Source organism: Giraffa tippelskirchi, chromosome 13 (genome assembly GCF_054371585.1).
Source record: "Giraffa tippelskirchi isolate mGirTip1 chromosome 13, T2T-mGirTip1v1.2.pri, whole genome shotgun sequence".
Taxonomy (NCBI): Eukaryota; Metazoa; Chordata; class Mammalia; order Artiodactyla; family Giraffidae; genus Giraffa; species Giraffa tippelskirchi.
This window is the reverse complement of record NC_137287.1, coordinates 96,753,489-96,769,884: the sequence shown is the minus strand read 5'-3', so window position 1 is coordinate 96,769,884 and position 16,396 is coordinate 96,753,489. Positions and strand designations below refer to the sequence as shown.

At 59.9% G+C, this 16,396-nt stretch overlaps 2 protein-coding genes and 1 long non-coding RNA gene across 4 annotated transcripts; 2 read left to right on the top strand and 1 right to left on the bottom strand.

Moving 5' to 3' along the window:
- The first annotated feature begins 262 nt into the window (after nt 1-262).
- Nucleotides 263-4,667, top strand: MRGBP (MRG domain binding protein). Of its 2 annotated transcripts, none has more exons than XM_081557716.1 (5): nt 263-475; nt 982-1,103; nt 2,832-2,913; nt 3,169-3,243; nt 3,667-4,667. In XM_081557716.1, exons 1-5 carry the CDS (start codon nt 328-330, stop codon nt 3,837-3,839), a joined length of 600 nt encoding a protein of 199 aa, XP_081413842.1. In that variant the 5' UTR covers nt 263-327; the 3' UTR covers nt 3,840-4,667. The 2 variants fall into 2 exon arrangements, with proteins under 2 accessions (XP_081413842.1, XP_081413841.1); XM_081557715.1 differs by having other exon boundaries at nt 3,652-4,667.
- Nucleotides 4,668-7,067: 2,400 nt separating this feature from the next.
- Nucleotides 7,068-14,458, top strand: OGFR (opioid growth factor receptor). Its single transcript, XM_081557713.1, has 7 exons — nt 7,068-7,239; nt 9,175-9,243; nt 9,785-9,863; nt 10,767-10,845; nt 11,575-11,641; nt 12,248-12,396; nt 13,119-14,458. Exons 1-7 carry the CDS (start codon nt 7,093-7,095, stop codon nt 14,134-14,136), a joined length of 1,608 nt encoding a protein of 535 aa, XP_081413839.1. The 5' UTR covers nt 7,068-7,092; the 3' UTR covers nt 14,137-14,458.
- LOC145532495 (uncharacterized) lies at nt 10,247-11,837 on the bottom strand. Its single transcript, XR_014073292.1, has 2 exons — nt 11,547-11,837; nt 10,247-10,485 (listed from the first exon to the last, which is right to left on the bottom strand). It is a non-coding gene; the product is annotated as an uncharacterized LOC145532495 (long non-coding RNA).
- Nucleotides 14,459-16,396: the final 1,938 nt, after the last annotated feature.

Here is a 16,396-nt window from a genome sequence, read left to right as displayed (position 1 = left end):
TCTTACTGAGGTGCAGCTTGCAATCCCGCCATCGTAAGCGCAGAGTTCAGCGGGGTTTACCCCGAGCTGTGCAGCCACCGGCACAATCTAATTTAGGGCATTTCCATCCGTCTCCGAGAACCTGATCCGCCAGCTCTGCCGGCGCTGCGCAGCGGGAACGGGCCGCCTGGGGGCGCGGCGATCCAGCGCTCAGCTGCGCCTGCGCCTGCGCCGCGCTAGAGCCCGAGAGCGAGCCCGTCGAGCGCGCGCCCACGCCGCGAGTGCGCCTGCGCGGAGCTCGTGGCCGGGCCCGCTCCCGCCCGGGGCTCGTCGCTGGGCGGCGGGGCCATGGGGGAGGCCGAGGTGGGCGGTGGCGGCGCGGCCGGCGACAAGGGGCCGGGGGAGGCGGCCACCAGCCCAGCCGAAGAGACGGTGGTATGGAGCCCCGAGGTGGAGGTGTGCCTCTTCCACGCCATGCTGGGCCACAAGCCCGTCGGTGAGCAGAGTGCCGCGCCGGGGCGGCCCACCCTCGTGGGGGCGGGGCGGCCGGCAACGGTCGGGGACGCGCGCTGGGCGCGCGGGGCGGAGCCTTCTGCGCCTGCACCCCCGCTGACCCTGCCCCCACCTGCGCACCCTGCCCCCACCTGCGCACCCCACCCATGCTTCCTCCCTCACTCCCCCACTCCTACCCACGCTGACCCCCCTCTATACCCTACGCCACCCGACTCTGCCCCACTCCTGTGCCCAGCCACCCATCCCGGCTTACTGCAGCCCTCACGTGCACCCCCACCCCTGTCCCCTCGTTACTCCTCCGCTGCAGACCCCTGCCTTTTCCTCTCCCCACCTCTCCCCTCCTTACCTCCTACCTCCTCCACTCTCCACCTTTGCCTCCCTACACCCTTGCAACCACTGCCCACTCTCTCCCCGTTGCCCCCTACCTCTCTTTTCCACCCTACCAGCTGGCCTACCCGTACCCCACAAGCCGACCCCTTCCTTCTGCAGGTGTGAACCGGCACTTCCACATGATCTGCATCCGAGACAAGTTCAGCCAGAACATCGGTCGGCAGGTCCCATCCAAGGTCATCTGGGACCACCTGAGCACCATGTATGACATGCAAGCACTGGTGAGCTGGACTCCTCACAGACAGAGCAGCTGGCAGGGAGCCCCCTCCACACCGCCTCCCCCCCTTTGCCCCTGCCCCAACCAGCTCCTGGCTTCAGGGACCTTGACATTCAGGATGTCCCACAGGTGACCAGTTGTTAAATGAGATAGCTCTGGGTAGTTTTATGAAAACACAAGCCTGGTGACAGTAGCTAGTTATTGCACTGAACCTACCTTAGATTTGGGGGGGAGGTGAGGTTGAGTTAAGATCTTTCCAGGAGATAACTAGGAAGCTGAGGCCTGTGTGGGAGGCGGCTGTTAGGTTGTCAGTCCTGTGGAAAACTCCCGAGTGCTATACGCAGGGAGGTGACCGGGTCTGAGTCACATTGAGATGAATATGATGGCTTCTGTGAGAACCAGGCCAACCGGAAGGCCACTCTCAGGGAACCCCCAGATGCCGGGTCTGAGGGAGAGCAAGTCAACTCGATAACCAGGACAGCAGAAAAGACAGGTGGGTGTTCCCAGCAGAGAAATAGCAGGAGTCAGGGCAGGCGTGAGGACTCAAGGCTGCACCCGCACCCCACCCTGTGCCCCTCCCTCCTCCCACCCCCTCCCACTGAGACCTGGTGCTTGTCATGAGGCAGAGAGTGAACCCCAGACCCTCTTGTGTCCTTAACCCTCACCACCCCAAGTTCCCTGTTGGCCTTGGGCAAGTCGTGTGCATCTCCTTGTCCCAAGGCAGGGAAGGGAGGGAAATAACGGTACTGCTCTGACCCCCTGCCCACAGTTAGCACCCAGGAACTCGAGGTCAAGCTGCTGAACTGAAGCAGGCCCCCCGAAGGGCTGTGCCCACCAGTTGGGACCCCACTTCCCCAGAATTCCCATGTTCAGCAGTTTGACAGGACCCCCATGCTTGTCATGTTGGGGTGTCACCTGGCCCCCAGACACTTCCTGCATCTCCACTCCAGGCTGGGGCCCAGAGCTGGACACAGAGACAAGTATGACAGGGTCCCTGTCTTGTGGGACCTTTGGTGCGGTAGACAGGACAGATGGCTCTCAAGTGCAGACGCTGGCTCAGAGGGTGCTGAGTCCGTGACGCCCAGCACAGGGTCCCCGTGATACTCAGCTGTGGGGGCCACCAGGGGGGCTCTCAGTCCAGGACAGGTGGCCTTTCCATCCTCAGTTCCTTGGACTCCAGCACTGCTATGGAGCTGATGCCATGGTCACCTGGGACCTTGTAAATACGGGTCTGTGGATCCCACCCCACGGGATGACCATGGGCCCGGGAGCCCTCAGAGTTTGTGAAGCTCCCGGCTGGCAGTTGGTACACTCACTCACTGACCACCTGGCTTGTCAGCTCAGCTCCAAAGTTGGGGACTAGAAGCCCTGTCTCCTGAATCCCCTCCCAACCCAGAGACCCTTCCCGCCAGCTCACCTTTCCCTTTGTCTGGAGGTGGTGGTTCTGGCTCTCTGTCCCTCCGGGCCTATGTCATCTGGGGAACAAGTGGAGCAAAGCATTCCTAGTGCCTCCTCCATTTTGCTTTGTTTGCCTGCTTTCCACGAGAGAGAACAAAGGCCTCAGGCCCCATGCCTGCCCACTGCAGCCCCCCGGGACAGTCATCTGTGCTCATTGGTCACTCCTGAGTTGGCTCTTACATCTCAAGTCACATATTCTTTTAAATGTGATATTTAAAATCATATTTTCTTCTTTGCTTCTAAAAAAAAAAACCAAAACCTTATTTGTCATCAGCACGAGTCTGAGATTCTTCCATTCCCAAATCCAGAGAGGAACTTCGTCCTTCCAGAAGAAATCATTCAAGAAGTCCGAGAAGGTATGACTTGGGCAAGGGCAGATTTGGGAACGAGAAAAGGCGGTGGTGTCAGGGTGAAGGTCATGAGCCTCAGAGAGTGAGGGTCACTGGCTGGGTGGTGCTCACCCTCTAGGATGAGGCAGTCTGGGGGCCTTCAGGACACGGGCAGACACCTCCCAAGTCGGGAGCAGCCCCTGGCCTGAGCCACCGTGGTCAGGTGGGGCCACGGCGCTCACCAGTGCGGGCTCCAGGTCATCATCGGCCATCTCCCCACAGGAAAAGTGATCATCGAGGAGGAAATGAAAGAGGAAATGAAGGAAGATGTGGACCCGCACAACGGGGCTGATGATGGTAAGTGTGGAGCTTGGCCTCCCACCCTGGGGCCCCAGGGGCATGGACCCCAGCCCGGCAAGGCCTCCCCATCACGGGCAACGGGGCCATTCATCTGTCTCAGCAGCTGAGAAGGTAGCTTCCATCTGCTCGGAGAGAGCCTCCCACACAGGGGAGTCACTCTCGGGGCCAACCTGGGGGGTGGGGGTGCAGGAGGGCGCCCGACTGAAGTAGAATGGGTGGCAGCCTTCTCAGTGCAGGGGGAACCCTGAGAAGCAAAAATGGGCACACCCATGCAGGCACCCCCAGCTAGGGAGGAGCCTTTTGGGGTCGATGTCATGTACATAGGTCTAGATTTTTGTCACTGAACAGGAAGATGAAATAAAATTTTGGATATTCTGTTTTCAGCCAAATGATTTTGTCTCCCAGTTTTTTCATCTTCAGGAAGCTTGGGGAAAGCAACAGAAAAGTCCAGCAAAGACAAAGAAAAGAACAACTCGGACTTGGGGTCCAAAGAGGGGCCAGACAAGCGGAAGCGCAGCCGGGTCACCGACAAAGTCCTGACCGCCAACAGCAACCCTTCCAGCCCCAGCGCGGCCAAGCGGCGCCGGACGTAGACACTCGCAGCGGGCGGGTGCCGTGGTCTCCAGGCAGTCAGCAGGTCAAATGCCACCGGCCCTGCTGCCTGCCCTCGGGTGCCAGAGGCTCCCGAGGTGCCACTCAGACCGTCTGGGCTTGGATGGCCCCCAATGCCCAGGACAGGTCCCGCTCAGATGCTGAGACCCGGGACGTGTGAGCCCAGGCCGCGTCCTCTCTGGACACGTGGGTTCCATTGCATTGGCTCAGATACACCTGGGGCCAAGCATTGGCATGGGCCTGAGGACCAGGCTGCGTGGCCAGAGAGCGGGCACAGCAAGCAATAAAACATGGACTGCCTCTCTGCTCTGAGGGGCCGGGGTCTTCCTGTTTGTCCGTCTGTCTACTGGTCAAAGGCTCGCTCTCAACTGACTGCAGCCTCAGGGGAGCATCAGGCCACAGGCGCCGGCCCTTCTATCACCAGGGAGACTGAGAACTGGGTACTTTGCCTCATTCACCTGTACTGTAATGATGTATATAATTTGGTTTTTCACTATTTAATTTTTAAGAAGCCTATTTTACTAGGGTTTTATATGAAAAAAGTACTGCAGAAGTTGAACCTGTGTTGTATTTTTTCCTGAGATGTTTTGTTTTAAGGTAACAGACTACTGAGATACTTTTCACTCAGTTTTTATATGCAAGATACAGAGAATTTGTAGCGGTTATTTTTGTATTCTCGACTTACTCCACTCACAAACAGGCCAAATGAATGAGCAGAGGGAGGCAGGCTGAGGGCAGATGCAGCCTGGGCACCAGGCTGACCAGACACACTTGCTTTTGACTGAGGGACATTAAAGCACAAAAAGCAACTGGAGTTGTGTGGTTTTGATACCAAAGTTACCTTTTCCTACAGTAGGATGTTGTCTTTTCCAAGATTTATAACTGAAGCTAGGCTTTGATGTACTTGGATCACTTGATACAATGAATATACAAACTAGTAACAGGTCTAGAATGGCTACTTTGTTGCATGTGAGCATCTCTTCAAATACAAAACTTCAAGAGAGGCACCCAGTCAGAGTGGTGCCTGCTTCCCACCAGCGTGAGATCTGGGGCAAGCTCAGACCTCCAAAGTGAGAGAGGAGGCACTCACCCTCATCCTGACAAACCACTAGGACACTGGTGCCACCCATCCCCCCAACATCAGCCACAGGCAGTTGGAAATCCCTGAGCCCAAGGGGCTCCGTGGGCTGAGAGGTGGCCCGGTGGGGGTTGGAGGCCAGCACCTGCTGCCCCAGTAGGGCCCGCAATGCCTGGCACAGTGTCTCGTGTCAAGTCTACTGACCCTGAACAGCCCTGGCCTTCCGTCCTGACTGCCCCGTGCAGGAAGCTGAGGCAGAAGCTTACACCCCACAGTCAAACCTGGTGCCTAAGGGCCCCGTGGGGTGAGATTCCAGGAGAAGATCACAATTTCAGAGGGGCCTCCTGCCACAGGGAGGGGCATCTAGATAGCACCCTGGTGCAGTCGAGTGTGACTGGCACTCGTAAAGCAGAAGCTGGGCCCCATCTGAGAACAAGTCATGTGTGGCAGCAGGCAGTATGGGAGGCTGTGCTCTTGAGTGCCGCAGCCTGGAGCTACAGCTCTGTGTCTTCCAGTGCATGCTTGTCTGTTTTCTGGTAGAGGTGGGGGAGCGTGCCCACCTACCCAAGTACTCTCAGAGCACCCCAGCACCCATCAGTGCCTCATCAGAGGGTCCCATCCCTTCAGAAGTCACAGCCAGGGTCTAGTCACAGCCAGCTGCAAGTCAGCTAAGGAGAAGTCCAGGCCTGTAGCCATAGTCTGCAATAGGCCAGCCCCGCACAATGCCTGGCAGCCTGCCTCTCTGTTGCCTGCTCCTTGGGACACCTACCCTGGCCATCAGTGGCAGAAGATTTGCAGAAATGCCCAGAACTCCACACCTTTGGGGGAGTCACCACTGTCCTTCTAGAAGGTTGTCCAGGCAAGATGGTACCCAGAGAGGTAACAGAGGTTGGTAAGCCTGCAAGGAGTTGACATCAGCATGAAGAAGGGTCTTCCTTCAGTCGTGCCCACAGCCAAGACTGGCAGGTTCTGTCCTGCTCTGAGCTGTCCTCAGATGCACACAGCTCAAGGACTGTCACATCCTCGGGCATATCAACCTGAGGCCTGGCAGCCTGCAGGATTGGGCAGGGCCTCAGTCTCTGTTGACCAGCCCTGAGGGTGACCCTGGGTCATTCCTGCCTCCAGGTGTCTGGGTCTTTACCTGGTGCCTCCAAGTCGGTGAAGGCAGCACCCGTGCTGTCTTACAACCATTACCTGCAGCAAAGGGAACAGCAGGTCAGGCCCACAAGGACACTGCACTATGGGACTCTCGGAACTGGAGAGAGACCCTCCTACTAGCCTTGAAAAAGCAGACCACCTGGGTGTGAACCTTTGGAGGGGACATGGGGATCTCCATCCTACTGTCTGGGAAGAGGAGTTCTGCTGTCCACCTGAGGAATCCTGAAAGCAAGTCACTCCCCGAAGGACAGCTGATGAAACTGCTGCCCCAGCCACACCCGAGGGGCATCCTGGGGTCTCCTAAGGGAGGCGTCCTGGGGGAACACCTGGGGAACACCTTGGGGGTATCCTCCTAGGGGCACACTTGTGGGGGGACATCTGCTACAGACAAGCTCCAGGGGGGCCACCCTTCAGGGGGACAGCCTCCCTGAGGTCATCCTTGGGCGGATCATGGTGGAGAGGGGTGCCCTGCGGGGGGGGGGGTGGTGTTCAGAGGGAAGGGACGTTCTGGGGGTGCTCTGGGGGACCTCCTCAGAGGGCGGGCTTCCTGTCTCCATTCTTCTGAGGAGAACATGGGGGCGGGGCAGTGGTTCTGGGCATCTTGCCGGGTAGGCGTCCTCCAGGGTGGAGGAGGCCATTCTCCAGAGGAAAGGGGACCTGGGAGGATCCTGAGAGGGTACCCTGGGGAGCACCCCCCAAGGGTCCTCTCCAGGGAAAAATCTCTACCTAGGTGGGCATGGAAGGGGACAACCTCGGGGGAGAGGGGAGCGTCCTCCGGAGGGGCTTTCTCGGGGGGAGGGATATCCTCGGTGTGGGGGGACAGGCCTCCTCCAGAGGGACATCCTTGGAAGGTACATCCTGGGGACGGTCCTCCTCCGGGCTGGGCGGATCGAGACGGCAGCCCCGGGCCCGCCTCCGACCCGCCCCCCGGTCCGCCCCCGCGCTTCCTCCCTGCTTCACTTTCGTTTCCGCCAGAGCGGGTCCACCGCCACCGGAGCATGGAGGACCCGGACTGCGACTCGACCTGGGACGAGGATGAGGAGGAGGACGGCGAGGGCCCGCGGGCGGAGGCCGGGGAGGATGGCGAGACCGGCGCTCCGGGGAACGCGGAGGCCGAGGAGGAAGCGCGGCCCAGCGCGCCCCAGGTGCCGCCCCCGCGCCCTGGGAACCCGGCGCCCCTGGGGAGGCCGCGGCGGCAAAGGGGGCAAAGCCCGGCTGCTGGCAAGCCGTTCCCCGCCCCGCCGCGGGGCCAGTTGTGCAGGCACCTCCCAGAGATCCGGCTTGGGGCCCGGCTCCCCACCTCCAGCGGTTGCCCCTTCCCGCCCTGTCCTCCTGCTACTCGCGTCCTGGTTCTCAGGACACGCTGAGATCCGCCCGGACCCGCTCCCCCGCGCCCTCCCCCACCAGGGCACCTTGCATGGAATCCGGGGCCACCCTCAGGCCCTTGTCCCCAGGGCTAGATCCGCGCGGTGACACTTCCTCCAGAGGATGGCCCCAGCACATCCTAGACACCCCTGTCGCATCCCAGCCTCAGGCCCTTGTCTCCGTCCTCTAGACAGACCCAGCCCTCAGCGCTGGCCTCCTTCACCACCTCTCTCCTGGAGCTGCTGCCTCCACCCCCGTTCCCCTGCCCAAGACTCCACACTTCCCCAGGCCCCAGAGCCCCCAGCCTGCCCCACCCCGTTGACCCTCACTAGGTGCAGCACGTATCCTCTGACTCGGGCTGACCTTATGTCGTCTGGAGGTAGCCTTGGAGGCTACATGTGTGTGGCTTGCCTGAGCCAGGGCAGCTGGTGTGCCCACCGGCTCCTCGTTGTCACCACTGGTTACTTGTCATAACCATGGTTATTCAACATTACCGGCAGTTACTTGCTGGTACTCACCGGGTGTCACAATCCCTGAGTGGGTGCCATTGCTCCAGCTGGGGTTCCAGGTGAGAGGGAGAGCTCCAAGTGATAGTTGTCGCCACGTATCCCCCTCCCTCTGGGACGAGGGTATCTTGGCACCGTGTCTGGGGAAGCTTGAGTTCCAGTCTTAGTGGTCTCAGTGATGGATTGTCAGTGCTGCAGATGAGCACTCTGGTGTTCAGGTTTCTCTCCTGGTCTTGGAGTGGTCGGTCAGCGAGAGGAACCCCAAGGGGCTCCTGGGCCTGCCAAGAAGGCCAGCGACCTCAGCACATTTCCAGTGTTTCAGGCGGGCACAAGTTCCTAGGGTAGGTAAGCTGGGCAGTGGTCGGGGTCACAGGGCAGGAATCCACCTCTTCCCCCAAGCAGGTGCCCACTGGACGTGGTGCAGCTTAGGTGGGAGGATGCCATCCTCACTGTAGCTCCATGGGCCACACTCCTAAAGCAGTGCTTCGGCATGTGGACCTGCCTGTGAGATGCCCATGGTCCTCTAACCTCTTCCCTGTCCCTCTGCTATGGCTTCTCTCCTTCTACAGAGTCCCAATCTCCTCTCCATCCCCCATGGTCCTTCCTGGCTGCCCCGCACTGGGTCCCGGTGTGGCTTTTTGGTGCTTCCTCCTGGACGCTGTCATTTGTGCGCCTATGGCGCTGGCCCTGCTCTGAGCTGTGCACGTGACCAGCATTGATCAGGACCTGCCCTCTGGACCGACCCAGGGAGACTGAGAAATGGATACTGATGGGGGGCGGGGCAGCTTCTGCTGAGTTTCATTTCCACCCACTTCCATTGACCTAAAGAAACCCCCTTCAGAAGCATCTGGGGCTCTAGGTGGCAAGGGCACTGCCCTTGGGTATACAGCCCCTTAGATGTCAACTTAGAGTGCAGGGCAAGGAGGAAGTGTTGGGGGAGGCGGGGTTCCCAGAGGAAGTCCTGGACTGTGTTGCCAGCAAACATGGAAGGATAAAGTGATGCTGGAGTCGAGGGGCACCCCAAGAATGCACATTGGCCTGGAGGGCTCACTCCAGCTACTCTGGCCTATCTAATATTGCTGGCAGCTAGGCCCAGTCCTTGCTACCCTCACCAGGGTGGGGCCTCCCTGGGGTGGGTCCTGCTTGCTGGCTGCCTTGAGGAATGGGGAGGGTCTCCCCACTGGGGTCTGATCCATTCTGTTTCCCCAGCTCAAGGTGACAGGGTCCCGAAACTGGCGAGCTGCACGGGACACACGCCGGTACCGGCACCACTACCCGGTAGGTATCTGTGCACAGCCGTGCCCCCAACACCCACCCCCACAGCCCACCAGGACTGGATCCTTCCTGTAATCATGGGGTGACAGCACCACGCCCTAACTCCCACCACAGCACCCTCACACCGTGACAGCGCCAGTCGCCAGCTCATCCACAGGAGGCTCCACCAGCCCATGTCATGGCTTCTGTTGTCCTCAGCCCCTGCCCTCTGCACCCAAGGGTCTCAGGGAACATTGGGCTGTCTCTGGGGTGCAGATGAAGGGGACCTCCCAGCCCTGGCCCACATTGTTGAGGAGGGGATGGTCATCACTGGTGGTCAGAGGTGGCTGCTATCTCCCAAGTGTGAAGGCTGGTCCTCCCCTGTGGGGTAGGGGACCCAGGCTTGGCACTTGGGGTCTTCATCGGCTCTCAGGATGTCTGGAGGTTCATGAGCCAAGAGCCAACACCTCCTCCCTCCCACCCACCCCAGGAATGCTTCAGTGTGAGGGGTCCTTGGAGGCAGCCTGTTTGGATGACACCTTGTCACCTTTCTCTGGCTCCATAGGATCTGGTAGAAGGAGATGACAATGGCGACATGCTCAACCTGAGTTTCTACAAAAATGAGATTCGGTTCCTGCCTAACGGTGTGTACCTGCCTGGCTGCCGGCAGCTCCATTCTGGGGGTGTTCCTCTCTCCTCTGCCTGTCTGGTCTGCTGGGACATGGTTTGGACCTGTGGCTTTCGGATATACCCCCACAGCGCCCCCCCCGCCGAAGCTGCTGAGGGACTCCCAGGGCCCCAACCCTTGGCCTGGACGCAGTAGCCACCATGCTCCAAAGGGCCAGGCGATGAATGCTGGTGGCTTTGCGGGCCCACAGTGTCTGTCATGACCACTCAACTCTGCTTCCATAGTGAGGAAGCTGCATACATAAACTAACAGGAAGGAATGGTTTTTACCTTTTTAAACAGTTGCGGAAGTTTTATGGTACAATAACATTTATGATGTAAAAATCATAAAAGATTCAAATTTCAGTGTCCATGGTGAGGTTTTATCAGAACCCATCCACATACGTATTGTCCATGGCTCCTTTGCTGCACATGCCAGGGGCTGCACAGCCTCAAATATTCCCCTCCAGGCCCTTTGCAGAAAGTAGGGAGTGCCCTGCGGAGACCAAGCTGCAGCGTGGGGCTTGGTGGCAGGCTCTGTGTGAGGGCAGAACTCCAGCTAGCAGCCTGTGGTTTGTGGGGTGCAGCAAGGCCTCCCTTCTGCAAAGACAGGTGCAGGTCTGGTACCGCTCACTCTTCCCCGATGGGGCCTCCAGGGTCCTCCCTCCCAGAGTGCCCAGCATGGCCTGCCCACTCCGGTCTGCCCTCTATCAGCCATAAGGGTTCACTTTCCAGATAGCAAAGTGCTGGTCGGCCTAAATTGGGTTAACATCATAGGAGGTGTGCACAATCTGAAGCTGCCAAGCCCCAAGGTCCTCATGAAAGGGGCAGGAGAAGGGGCTTTCGGCAGTCTCCCTGACTTGTCTCTGTGGGGCTCCCAGGCTGTTTTATTGAGGACATTCTTCAGAACTGGAAGGAAGACTACGAACTCCTGGAGGACAATCACTCCTACATTCAGTGGTGAGTGGGCAGGGCTTCTGAGGAGGGGCTTGAGGCCCCGCCCAGACTGGATCCTGACTCTGCCTCTTCCAGGTGCCTCCCTTACTGAGCAGGCACACTGCCCTCTGTGCCCGGTGCCTGGCCCTGCAGGCAGGGGCTAGCTAAGGGGAGACCGGGTCTGGCTTCTCCAGCTGGGAACAGCCTCTGCTGCTGGGGGTTGATGCTAGCTTTGGGGGACAGCAAGAGCAGTCGACCAGCTGGCTCGCTGGAGGCCCCATGAGGCCGCAGAGCCCTTCTGCCACAGGGGTGGGTTCTAATGGTGCCTTGAGGTGCCCCCCAGACACTGTCTTGCAAATGCAGTGTCCTTTAAGGACGGCTTGCAGGGGGCCGACTCAGGGCACAGGATATCCCTGAGAATAATTCCACAGCATTAATGGTGGGCGGCAAAGAAGAACGTGAGAATGAAAGGGAATGGTAGGGTGGCGAGTTGCTGTCTGGCAGGTGCCCTTCTGCTGCGCGGGCAGGCTGGACTCTGGGTGGGCTGGGACTCCTGTGGGTGGGCTGTCATGGGCCCTTATCCTGGGCACTCCCCCTGGAGCTCTCCCATCCTCACCCTTTGACTTTATTGACTGGGGAGAGACCACAGCATGTGTGGCAGGCGAGGTCCAGCCAGTCCCACTGGAGTTGAGCAGAGAGCCCCGGGGACCGTGTGTGCCGCTTACCGGGTCTGTGCCATCCCTTCCCTCACAGGCTGTTTCCGCTGCGAGAGCCGGGGGTGAACTGGCATGCCAAGCCCCTCACACTCCGGGAGATCGAGGTGAGCTCTGGAGGTCGAGGTACAGGTCACAGCTAGCCACAGGTGTTCACTGGTCCCTTGGAGAACAGGGGCTGAAGGACTCCTCTGCCCACAGTTTTATTATCTTCCCTCATAAGTGGTCCTTGCCTCTGGCCCTCAGTGCTCCTTGAAGGCTTCCAGAGAAATCTGACTGCAAGGGTTGTTCATGTCCAGGGGTCTAGGGAAGGGGCCACGAGCAGTCAGAGTGACCAGGCTTTGCCTTGGTCAGCCCTGGTTTGGGCTGGATCGATGATGCCTGGAGAGTGGGGAGGGGCCTCCAGGAGCCGGGGAGGCCGAGCAGGTGTGCCCAGGAGACAGGATGGGTGCTTGCAGTCCCATGTCCAGCCCTGGGGTCCCTGAGATCTTCCCTCAGGTCAGGGAGTTCCTCTCAAGGCTACAGCACGTGCTTCAGGCTGGGGAGATCTGGTGCCAGAGTCAAGTGAGCAGCCCTGGGCTCCTGCACCCTGGCCCTTCACCCTGAGGGTCTGAGCCAAGGCCCCAGATGAATTTGGGCCTAAGGGAGGTGTCCAAGTCTTGGCTGTGTTGCACTGACACTGAGCTGTCTGCCACCCTTGGGGGCTTTTCCAGGCATTTAAGAAGTCTGCAGAGGTCAGGGAGCGGCTGGTCCAGGCCTATGAGCTCATGCTGGGCTTCTTCGGGATCCAGCTCGAGGACCGAGATACCGGCCGGGTGTGCCGAGCACACAACTACCAGAAACGCTTCCAGAACCTCAACTGGTGAGCAGACCAAGAGCTTAGGGGTCTGCACAGCTGGTCTCTGATTGCGGAGGAACATCTCTGGGGAGGGGGCCTGCAAGGCAGAACCTGAGACTCCCAGCATCCTCTGAGCTTGTGGAGGTGGGGCAAGGGTGGGGTGGGGGCAAGACAGAGCTGGGTGAGGATGGGACCAGGTGGGGCAGGACAGGGGAGGGAGCTGGGGAAGTAGGGGTGAGTGCCACCTGATTCAGCTGTGGGCTCCTTGACTGTGGCCTGCCACCCATGTAGGCGTAGGTTGGGTTGCCAGGGGCTCCATCACTTTCACTACATCCCTGAGCATCCCACCTGGGGGGTGTTGCAGACATGCTCCCCTTGCCCCCCTGGAATGCAGTGGGTGGAGGGGGGGCAGCTTAGGGCATGTGGGCAACAGACCCCTGCCTCTAGAGTGTCCCCATCTGGTTCTTCTCCAGCCGTGCTGGGGGTGGGTGTTCCATGGGACCAAGGGGACAGTCACCCTTCTAGGGAATGCATCACAGTCCTTCACCTACACAATCCAGGCCCATAGGCCATCTTCTCAGGGACCGGAGGACAGGGTGGGAATGGGGGCTGACCTGTGGGCCAGAGTGCCTCTGCTGGTGGACACCAGCCTCTTGGGGGAGTGTGAGGAGTCTGGAGAAGGGTGGTCTTTGGCTGAGCACCGCCCACCCACGTGCAGCCCCACCAGCGCCTCCTGTCCCCACCAGGCACAGCCACAACAACCTCCGCATCACCCGCATCCTCAAGTCTCTGGGAGAGCTGGGGCTGGCACACTACCAGGCACCCCTGGCCCGCTTCTTCCTGGAAGAGGCGCTGGTGCGGAGGCAGCTGCCAGGCTTGCGGCACAGTGCCCTGGACTACTTCGTGTTCACTGTGCGCTGCCGGCACCAGCGCCGCGAGCTGCTGCACTTCGCCTGGGAGCACTTCTGGCCCCGCTGCAAGTTCGTCTGGGGGCCCCAGGACAAACTGCAGAAGTTCAAGCCATGCTCGCCACCCTGTTCACCCCGGTTGGCCTGCCTCAGACAGGCGAAGGAGGAGGAGAGCCCTGGGGAACCCCCACTCGAAGCTGGCACCCAGAGGCATACCTGCGGGCTGGGGAAGGACGAGGAGGCAGGCCTGCTGGCTGAGGGTCCCCAGCTGTCTGGCACAGAGTCCCAGGAGGTCAGAGCCCTGGAGAGGGACCAGGGAGATGAGACCAGTGAGGAGCAGGGACCAGAGTCACCAAACCCCAAGGAGAGCAAGAAGAGGAAGCTGGAGGCGAATCTGCGGGAGCGGGCCCTGGAGGAGCCAGGCACCAGTGCCTCTGAGGTGGAGAAAATTGCCCTGAACCTGGAGGGCTGTGCCCTCAGCCAGGGCAGCCTCAGGGCAGAGACCCAGGAAGTGGTCAGCCAGGCCCCAGAGGAGGCCAAGCAGCCCTGCCCCCAGCCCCCAGGGGCCAAGGTGGCCGATGAGGTGAGGAAGCGAAGGAAGATGGACCAAGGTGCCAGTGATCACCCAGAGGCAGCAGCCGATGGTGGCACCCTGACACTGGCCACCACCAAGCCCCCTACCCCATCCGAGTGCTCAGAGGCTGAAGAGGGTGCAAACGGGGTCAAAGAGGAAGCAGAAGGCCAGGCAGGGCTGGAGCAGAGTGCCCCTGGGATCCTAGGCACTGCAGGACCGGAGGTGGAGGAGAGGGCAGAGCTCTCAGAGAGGGGGCCTTGTGTCCATCCTGGAGAGCCTTAGGGAAGGGGACACCCATGGGCCTCCTGGCCCTGCCCTGCCACGGGCCTGGGAGCCATGTTGTCAGCTGTTCTCAGTGTCCAGCTCTGTTGGCCTGTCCCTGGTGGTCACTGCAGCTGCGAGGAGGCCAGGCCCAGCCCTCCAGGAGGCTGAGGATTCAGCCTTCTTCCTTCCACCTCATTTCCCACCTCCTCCCTCCTCTGTGCCACCACCTCCCTCCCCACATTTGTAACTTGGCCCTTTAGGGTCTGGAAGGGTGGGAGGGGGCGCTCATTTTCTTACTCTGGTGCAGAGGCCTTTTCTGAATAAACTCGTTTGACTTTGAGTGTTTCGGTATGGACGGCAGCCTGTGGATGGCCAGGGCAGGAGAGGGGTTGGTTTCATGAGTAACTCTGGCTGGACTCCTGGGTGCACGTGGCGCCACTTTGTTGTGGAAGTGCCTGGGGCGCAACCCTGGTTCAGCCCTCCTGAGCATGTGTGATCCCCCAGCATACACCCCCCAAAATGCACCCTGACCCAATGGCCACCCAGAGCCTCTGGGGCTGGGCATTGGGTCCCTAGGCTGCCTTTTGTCACTGGTTCAAGGGTGTGGAGCAGTGTTGGGTGTGCCCTGATCTGGGGTTCTGTGATGCGCCTCAGGGCACAAGCTCTGTGGTGGTTCCATGGCTCTGTCCCCTCTGTCCCTGCCCTGGCAGCCACAGCCGCCCCTCAGCCCATGGGTCCTCCACACAGGGACCCTGGGCCCTCCAACCTGGCATGGGAACAGAGTGCCACCCTTCTTCAGCAGCCCCCAACCCACCGGGCAAGCTGCCCTCAGCCTAGCTTTGTCCCTTGGCCAGGACTGACCTCTCCCCTCCTGACACGTGGAAGTGATGGAGGTCACACCTGGGGGTAGGGGGCAGGGAGAGGGAACCTAGTTCATTCTGTGGGTTGGGAGCTGGGACCTGCGTCCCACTAACATGCTCCCCCGACAGCTCCTGTCCTGTGTGTGGGGGCGGGGGGAGATGGACAAACTTAAAGTCACTTGTTGGGGCTAGTTTGGGCCATACAGTGACCCCAGGGATCAGGGTCCTTATCCAGACCATTATTGGGCTCAGGTTCAGATAGAAAAGCCTGGAGCCTGGAGGGAGAGGAAGACACCACTGGAGCAACCCTGGGGGAGGGGAGTATCTGTGCCCAGCAGCGGGACCTGGGGACAGGCTGGCAGGCCGCTCAGACCCACCTGACCTGCAAGTTTGAGGGAGAGTGATGGTCCAAGACAGGTGGGCAGTGACCCCGGACACTGGCCAGTAGATGTGAAGCCGGCCCCCTGGTCTCTCCCCAGGCCACTGTGGCTATTAGGACTTCTAGGCAGGGGCTGCTCTCCAAGGGAGGGTGTTTCCTAGCAGCAGGTGGGAGGGTCTGCTTAGGGCTAGGATGGGGGGAATGGGATTCCAGGCACCAGGTCTCTCCTTGACTTCACAACAAGGCTTCCCCAACTCTGGTCCTGCAGGAGCCCTCTGGCGCCCCTGCCGTGTCAGGCATGGAAGTACAGGAGGCAGGGGGTCGGGCGAGAGGCCTTGTCAGTAGGGGTGGGATGGAGCGGCTTGCCCCGCCCACAGCCCCATAACCCCACCTTGCATCTGTGAGGATGTCCTAGGATGACTCCTAGAAGGCAGGAATTTTGGAGATTCTCTTGTCCCTTCCTGATATAATTCTCCCTCCCTTTGGAGACAAAAAGAGAAGGGAAAGGCAGAGGATGAGATGGTTAGATAGCATCACCAACTCAAAGGACATGAATTTGAGCAAACTCCAGGAGATAGTGGAGGACAGAGGAGCCTGGTGGGCTACAGTCCATGGGGTCACAAAGAGTCGCACATAACTTAGCGACTGAACAAAGATTGGAGGGTGTGGCCAAGCCTGATGAGCAGCTCACAGCTGAACCCAATGGGGAAGGGAAGGAAGGTTCTTAACTGCATGATCTGCCTCTGCACACCTCCATCGACTCAAGCTCTGAGTTGCCTCCAGCAGAAATTCTGAAGCCTCATTTCCCAGGGAATTCTAAAGACTCTGACACCTGGCGGGGGCGGGGGGGAGGGGGTAGCTGGGGATTCTGAGCAATCGGGGCTCTGTAGGTGACCTGGATGTTTGAGTGTCCCCCTGGGGGACATTGAGTGCCCCTGGCCTCAGGTGCTGCCCCTCACCCTGCTGTCCCCATGCGTTTCCAGGTGAAGCACAGCTCGCCCAGCTTGTGAGAAAGGAGCAGCCAGCTCCTGTCCACTGC